Raw genomic sequence first — 8,348 nt, forward strand, 5'->3', positions numbered from 1 at the left:
CGCCTTGGACCTGGTTACCCGTGCATCTCGGTAAGCAACCTGCCCCTAATGTACACATATATAATAAAGGTTTGGGGTTACTTTGGTAGGTTTTTGCTTATCTTCACTACCACTTAGCACCTTAGTGTATCTATGCAGGATATCCTGCTCTTTCTGGCTATAGAAATACTTCTTTATGGCCTTGGTTAATCCTGCATGTATTACTAAAGCTTTTTGTGATGATTTATTGTGAGCACGGGTTGCTATTTTTGCTTTCCCTGTTCAGGTCTGCACTGTTACCGCCTGATTTTATGTAAATCTGAGTATGACTCATTTTCTTACTGTGCATGTTGTCAGGAACACCACACTGAACTTGCTCACTGAGCCAGTGCGCGTGTCCTGAGTAAAGCGAACAGTGCTCCAAGATACCTGTGGAGCGGGCAGCAGCCGAGTAGATGCGTACTTCAGAGCCGCAGGACCTGAAGCATGTGACTGCTCGGGGTGTGGCCTAAACTCCACAGAACTAGGAGCTGCAAGAGAACTCCTAGCAGGGTAACTGCGAGACAAAGTTACCAGGGGGCATAGACAGGGAGAATAGTCAAGACGTAGCCAATGAGTCACACACAGAGATAGCTGCAAGGTACAAGAGGGGCGAGCAGAGAGTAGTCAGGTCACAGACAATGAGCCATACACAGAGATAATCACGCAGTACAGAATCAACAGGCAAACTCACAACGGGAAACAGAACCGGGTCAGAACCACATAAACAAGCTATAGCAACAAACAGGCACACAGGGGTCAGCACACTAGGCCAAAGGCAAAAGTATAACTGGCAGGGATTGAAGCTTCCCAGGGGTTTAAGAAGCTCTCCCAGAACCAGAAAGAGGCCACAATCATTAACCCCAGGTGTGCAGGTCAAAACCTGCACCGAGCTCCAGACATTAACCCCAGGTGTGCAGCTCAAAAACCTGCACTGGGATCATGACACATGTGTAAACTTATAAATTTTGTATTTTTATAATTACTATTGAATCCATTACTCCTCATTTCTCCTTTTGTTGGTATCATTTATGTAGTGGAATATTACATATAATGGCGGTTTATTTATTTTTGGTACCGCATATGTCTATTTATAGAGTATTGGGCGTTTCTTTATGCATCTGCCCTCAATAGGGCAGATAAAGTACGCCTGCGCAGGAGCCGCAGCAGAAGTAAGAAGGAGGACATCATCGCTAGAAGATGGGAGACGCCGGACCGGACCGCGACACCCATCGGACCGGACCAGATTCCCGAGTGAGTATAATCTAACTCGTTTTTCTTATCTTTCAGGTTATATCGGGGGCTTATCTACAGCATTACAGGCCAAAAATGAGGTGACAGATTCCCTTTAAAAAAATCTTAAGACAATATAACTGAATCCCCAGCCTTCTTTTTTTTCGCCCTTCATCCTCTTCTCTTTTCAGTCTGTTCCACAGTAGAGCACTCCCCGTTCTACATACAGTAACACCGTGTACTTTCCTATAGCTCCAATTGAGAGAACATTTTCTGGAGGATCTTTAGTTACTTTTCAATATTCGCTTTAATGTCTCTTCTATTACAGAGCGGCAAATAACAGTTTTAACTACATCTCAAGACTCTAAATTGCCTACATTTGTGTAAAGGACACAGATAAGTAAGGCTTAGTCATTTTAGCTGTGAAATTCATACTCTGATATAATTGAAATATGTCACACTTGGTGTCCTGGAGCACCGATGCTGAGATCTTCTAATGTAAACTATTCAGTGTAAATTAGGGCTGTGGAGCTGCAAGTTGAAAAAGTAGAATAGACTGATTTTCTTCTATAATTGTATTAAGAAGCCGGCATGAAGCAAATATAAAAGAAAGATATGTGTAACTACCCTTTCTCCAAAAGCATCTTCACTACATCAAAGTGGCCATTCCTGGCTGCGTACATGAGAGCACTCCATCCATTTTCAGCGGTTTCATTAATGATGGAGGATGAATGACTGAGAAGAGCAAACAGCTTAGTAGTATCGCCCAGAGCACAGAAGTTGTGCAGCTGAGAAACCATTTCCTTCCTGGGATTTTGCATTTCTGAAAGACATTGAAATAGAGGCATTATAACGGAGCACAATTTATCCCTTATATTTGTAGTACAGATCACCCCTACACAAGGTAAGACAAGGCACATAATATTGTCAAATGGGATGTCACAACTCAAGTTGTGCATAGAAGAGGGCAATATGAATTAATAATCAATATTAATGACTTTATGTGTGACAAAACCTTCCTACTTTTCTACGTGCTGCTCCTGTATTTCTCATTCAGCGTGAGTTCTTGGTTTTGGAGACACTCATCCATAAAAAAATGCGTGCAGTATCTCATCCAGCCAACCAGTCTCCTACATTGCACTGATGAGAGGTAAGAACCCTGAAACAGCTGTCTGCAACTTAACGTCATTTCCTTTTGGAAAAGATACTGGTTTGGCAGAGTCATGTGGCAAAGCTCTTTGAAGGGTCAATAATGACTTAAAAGATTGCTACCTTCAATAGGTGGCACTAGAGATCTTGTTCTCTTCCTCCGTGAAAAGGCAATTTGCATATTTTACTTCCCAGGAAGCAAAGCTACGCATCTCCCTGGTGGTGTTCAGAAAATTTATCTCCTTTCCCTTATGTTTTGTATTGTGTGCATTACGGAACATGAAAGGGGCCAAGTACGGTGCCCTGAAGGATACCCTTAACTTTACCAGGAAATAGTTCCCAATGATTGTCTTCGAGAAAGGCCGTAGTCATGAATATGCAGAGATGAGGCTCCATTATCTGGTAAGTAAGGAATAAATAGATGAAACTCAAATGTCCTGGACAAAATACTATTCTTCAACCCCTTAGTGCACCCACGTACGTCACAGAATGTGCTTATGTGGAGAGGGCTTAGGAAATTAATCCACTCCATACAGGGCAGCTGCAGACTGTGCCAGCATATGCCTCTAAAACCAGCAATAAGAGCTAGCTCTGATCACAGTTGTTCAACCATTTAGAAGCCTCTATTAATCACCGATAGATTAAATAATCTGGTTGCTGGTTCATGTCCCAGCCGTGTGAAGCAATCGAGAGATGCAGATGGGTTGACATCGGAGCTAGAGGCCTACTGCAGTCTTGCTTCACCTATAAAGCACAGCTGACGGCTTGGCTTCAAAGTGGAATGTGATTATGGTATAAACAATTGCAGCCCTCACAAAGCTCCATCAACAGAAAATTAAAAAGTTATGGCTCTTGGAAGAAGGGAAAGAAAAAGTAAAGTGCAAAAACGAGAAATAAAAGCAAGGCCTAGTACAGAAAGGGCTAAAGAATTAATTCTAGAATATGTTCATATTGCTGAGCTGTAAAGAGTCTTTGTGGGAAAAAGAAGCAACTGTACATCTTTTTGCAATGCCATCCGCCTGTTGCTTCATCGCTCCCCAGCATCACGCTCCTGTGCAGGCGTACTTATCTGCCCTGTTGAGGGCAGAGCAAAGTACTGCAGTGCGCAGGGCTCCTCTGACCTTTCCAGGCGCCAGTGCACTTGCAGGTCGGATCGGAGGCTTCTCTACAGCATTATAGAATATAATAGCATTATAGAATGCTGTAGATAATAAGCTCTGAAAGGCAGTGGCCGTATTTTATAGCAGGCCTTTAAAGGGAGCACGTTTCCACATGGTACAGTAACAGACCTGAATAGGATTGGGGGCCACTAGAAACCCATATTATAATTAGCATATTTCAAAAAGTTGATGAAATTCCAGAGCCTGCTATAAAAATGTATTTGACAGAGCTGCTATGCTTCGGCCGCCAAATGGCTGGTGTCATACCCCAACAAGGAGATAATGATGGCCTATTCTGAGGCTAGGCCATCAATAAAAAAGCGGCGGCCAACCTTTTTAACGGTGGACAATCGAAATTCAAATGTTTTGCTTATGACTGCGGCATATGGCTCTATGTGTTTTTAATCAGAATTTCATAAAGTGATGACAAATGTGTTTGTTTTGTCACTTCATTATTGAAAGGGAAGATACAACTATATTGATACTTTAAGACTACATTTGTATATCTATAGCTTTTCCGCAGCAAAGTCTGCGTGTAACAAGCAGATTAAGGATTGTGCTTCGTATTTGCCTCAGATTTGACCTTTTCGGTCGCAAAGAGTGAAATCCATGCACGATTACGCAAAAAGGATTGACATGTTACAGATGTTAAAATCCGCAATGAAGGTCAATTTCTGTGCAGGTAATTTCAGCAAGGTGTAGATGAGATCTGATGATGAAATGTCATTTATTTAGCTGGTAGTGTATTGCAGATTTTCTGCACCAAAGAGGCGACATGTGAACATGTGCTAAAGTTCCGAATGACTTCTGCCTAGAACCACGGTCCAATCAGGAATATCACACAATTGTTTTTCAGATTTCTAGAGCCTATGACAAACATGAGGCGGCCACAACCCAATAGTTCGGCAATGAGATCAAGTTCAAGTGAGGACATGATCTCAATCTCCTTCGCCACCAATCATTTACCTATGAGTATCCAATGACTTGGTATGAAGTATGCGGTTTACTTAGAATAACAGAATTAATGCATTTTTAAAGGGAACCTGTCATCAGGATTAACCCCTAGAAGGTATTAGGAAAGCTTTATCAGCACCCTAAAATCCTCTTTAACGATAAGAACTGTGAGCCCTCGCAGGCAGGGTCCTCTCTCCCTCTGTACTTGTGAGTGACTTGTTTTGCTCATGTTTATTGTACTTGTCTATATTTGCCCCTTTTCACATGTAAAACGCCATGGAATAAATGGCACTATAAAAATGTATAATAATAATAACAACAAAGTTTAATTGTCCCTGCTCTGCATGCGGTCATTGGACTAGTCCAGGACAGCTGTCAGTCAGTGTAAGACCCCGTTCACACGTTCAGTATTTGGTCAGTATCTTACATCAGTATTTGTAAGCCAAAACCAGGAGTGGAACAATCAGAGGAAAAGTATAACAGAAACATGTCACCACTTCTGTATTTATCACCCACTCCTGGTTTTGGCTTACAAATACTGAGGTAAAATACTGAACGTGGCCTGACAAACCAGCGTGTGCGGAGAGAATGGATGAGGTGAAGAGGGACGGTTCTGTGTCCTCCTCCATGCTATCATCACACATGCCAGGAAAGGAGTTACACAGTTGTTGGCGTGCTCCCCACACACAGTGCATTGATTGCCAGTGAATAAGTCTGGTGATCGCAAGCTGGTTTCACAGGGACAATTAAACATAGTTTTTTAACACTTCTATTTAACGTTTAGGCAGGCTTCATTAAAAAGGGTATAAGGCTAGTTTCACACTAGCGTATGGAGGAGCTGCGGAGGGATGCGGATTTCCTCCGTGAAGCTCTGCCCACAGCCATCCCTCCTCCGTGAAGCTCCGCCTCTGTGCGGCCTGCGTACCCTATCTTTAGCATTGGGTACGCAGGCCATGCCGCTGTATGCGGATGCCTCCGTATGCATCGTTTTGACAGTGCAGCAACTGCACCAAAATGCAACAAGTTGCGTTCAGCGCAGGTTGCCGCACCATCAAAACGACGCAGGCGGAGGCATCCGCATACAGCCGCACAGCCTGCATACCCAATGCTAAAGATAGGGTACGCAGGCCGCATGCCGACAGAGGCGGAGCTTCACAGAGGCACGGCAGGGGCGGAGCTTCACGGAGGAAGTCCATATCCCTCCACAGCTTCTCCATATGCTAGTGAGAAACAAGCCTTAGAAGGCTTATAGAGAGCTCCTGATACCTTCTAGGGGTGGAACCCTGCTGTGGTTTTCACAATCCTCTTGCAATAGGACAGGTTGGGTGGCAAAACCAGTGCTAGTAATATCCCAAAAGTAATAGGAATGAAAAAATAACTTTTAACCATGCCAAAGGAGTTGAAAAGAAAAGTCTTGAGTGAGGAAAAGAAGGGCTCTATTCTGACTTTACTAGCAAAGGGATACAGTGAGCGCCATGTTGCCTCGATCTTGAAAATTTCTAAGATGGCAGTCCATTACAACAATTTCAAGCAGCAGACATTTGGGACAACAAAGCTACAGACCGGCAGAGGGCGAAAACGACTCTCCACTGACTGGATGTCACTCAGCAACCGCAGGATGACATCAAGGAACCTACAAAATGAATGACAAATGGCAGCTGGGGTGAAATACATGGCAAGAACAGTTCATAACAGGCTCCTAGAGGAAGGGCTCAAGTCATGTAAAGGTAGAAAAAAGCCTTTCATCAATGAAAAGCAAAGGAGAGCCAGGCTAAAATTTGCCAAAGACCATAAGGATTGGACCATAGAGGACTGGAGTAAGGTAATCTTCTCTGATGAGTCTAATTTTCAGCTTTGCCCAATACCTGGTCATCTAATGGTTACACGTAGACCTGGAGAGGCATATAAGCCACAGTGTCTTGCACCCACTGTGAAATCTGGTGGAGGATCAGCGATGATCTGGGGATGCTTCAGTAAGGCTGGAATTGGGCAGGTTAATCTTTGCGAAGGACGTATGAATCAAATCGCATACAAGGTTATCCTGGAAAAACAGTTGATTCATTCTGCTCAGGCAATGTTTCCCAACTCTGAGGACTTGTTTTTCCAGCAGGACAATGCGCCATGCTGCACAGCTAGGTCAATGTATGGATGAAGGACCACCACATCAAATCCCTGTCATGGCCCCCATTGAAAACCTCTGGAATGTAACCAAGAGGATGATGGATAGTCACAAGCTATCAAAGAAGAACTGCTTAAATTCTTGAACCAGGAGTGGCATAAGGACACCCAAAAGCAGTGTGAAAGACTGGTGGAAAGCATGCCAAGACGCAAGAAAGCTGTGATTAAAAATCATGGTTATTCCACAAAATATTGATTTCTGACCTCTTCCTGAGATAAAACATTAGAATTGTTGTTTCTAAATGATTATGAACTTGTTTTCTTAGCATTATTTGAGGTCTGTAAGCATTGCATGCTTTATTATTTTGACCATTTCTCATTTTCTGAAAATAAATACAAAATTTAGTGCTTGGAAATGCGAAGACATGTCAGCAGTTTATAGAATAAAAGAGCAATTTACATTTTACTCAAAAATATACCTATAAAGAGAAAAATCAGACAACCTGAACATTTTGCAGTGGTCTCTTAATTTTTGCCGGAGCTGTATGTTTCTGGGCTGTATTGTATTACATGTTATATTACAGGGGCTGTATTATATTTCGTGCGCCGTGTTGTATTACATGGAATGTATTATATTAGGTTACATATCACATGGGCTGGATCATATTACACGTTTTATATATATATTACATGCGCTGTGTTGTATTACACGTTATATATATGTCACTTGTATGTTATGTGTGTGTATATATATATCATGTTACTTGTGCTATATTGTGTTACATGCACCATGTTTATAGTGCTACAATGTAATCTGTTTACATTGTCATGTTAGCCTACTGGGAAGAACCACAACTCCCAGAAGGCCTGAGAGGCTTGTCCTGCCGTCTCCCTTTCGGGGTCCCTACATAATAAGTGGGCCCGCTATGGTGCCAGGCTCCGGGAGGTCGGCTGATACCTGAGTGTTGGAGGCGGCGGGCAAAGTGCGCTTACAGGGCTGCAGGAGGATCACTGGGAAATCCTTTACTTCCTGCTACCGTACATCCCCTAATAGCAGCGCCCTGAGCCTACATATGAGCAGAGCTGTGCTCACGGCCGGATAGGAGGCCGGTTTCACATTAGCGCTTTTTAAGCGCACGCACGGCCGGGGGTAGCTCCGCCCCCGAGCCGGCTCTCTGCCCGGCGTGCCCGCCCCTTGCTTGTAGCGCCGCCTCCTAGCGCACAGCGGCGCCTGCGATCGGCGCACCCTATCTTTAGCATAGGGTGCGCAGATCGTGCGCAGGCCGTGCGCTAGTTGCGCTTTGACCTGCGCTGCGCACTTTTGACGGTGCGCCGTGCGCGCCAAAATCCGAAAAGTTTGATTTTGGTGCGCACGGCGCACCGTCAAAAGTGCGCAGCGCATGTCAAAGCGCAACTAGCGCACGGCCTGCGCACGATCTGCGCACCCTATGCTAAAGATAGGGTGCGCCGATCGCAGGCGCCGCTGTGCGCTAGGAGGCGGCGCTACAAGCAAGGGGCGGGCACGCCGGGCAGAGAGCCGGCTCGGGGGCGGAGCTACCCCCGGCCGTGCGTGCGCTTAAAAAGCGCTAATGTGAAACCACCCTTATTCTTCAGTTTCTTTACTCCGCAATTTTTTCTTTTATGTTATTTTTATAGGTTTAACAACAAAAAATAAGCATCACAATAACAACATGCAATGTAGCGAGGTGCTCTGAT

At 44.3% G+C, this 8,348-nt stretch overlaps 1 protein-coding gene across 3 annotated transcripts in view; it reads right to left on the reverse strand.

Moving 5' to 3' along the window:
* The window catches only part of NUDT12 (nudix hydrolase 12), a 49,526-nt gene extending 41,800 nt beyond the window's left edge, over window positions 1-7,726 (reverse strand). Inside the window, exons 1-2 of one of the 3 annotated variants that reach the window (XM_073547185.1) lie at window positions 7,591-7,726; window positions 1,879-2,074 (exon numbers count right to left, since the gene is read on the reverse strand). In XM_073547185.1, the coding sequence (XP_073403286.1) occupies window positions 1,879-2,072 (194 nt within the window). In that variant the 5' untranslated portion in view covers window positions 2,073-2,074; window positions 7,591-7,726. Of the gene's footprint in view, window positions 1-1,878; window positions 2,075-6,077; window positions 6,143-7,590 lie in introns of those variants that run through there. The other 2 variants (XM_073547193.1, XM_073547201.1) reach the window with 2 other exon arrangements.
* Between the last annotated feature and the right edge of the window lie 622 nt (window positions 7,727-8,348).

This window comes from Dendrobates tinctorius, unplaced genomic scaffold, assembly GCF_039654945.1.
Source record: "Dendrobates tinctorius isolate UK_male_01 unplaced genomic scaffold, ASM3965494v1 ptg000003l, whole genome shotgun sequence".
Taxonomy (NCBI): Eukaryota; Metazoa; Chordata; class Amphibia; order Anura; family Dendrobatidae; genus Dendrobates; species Dendrobates tinctorius.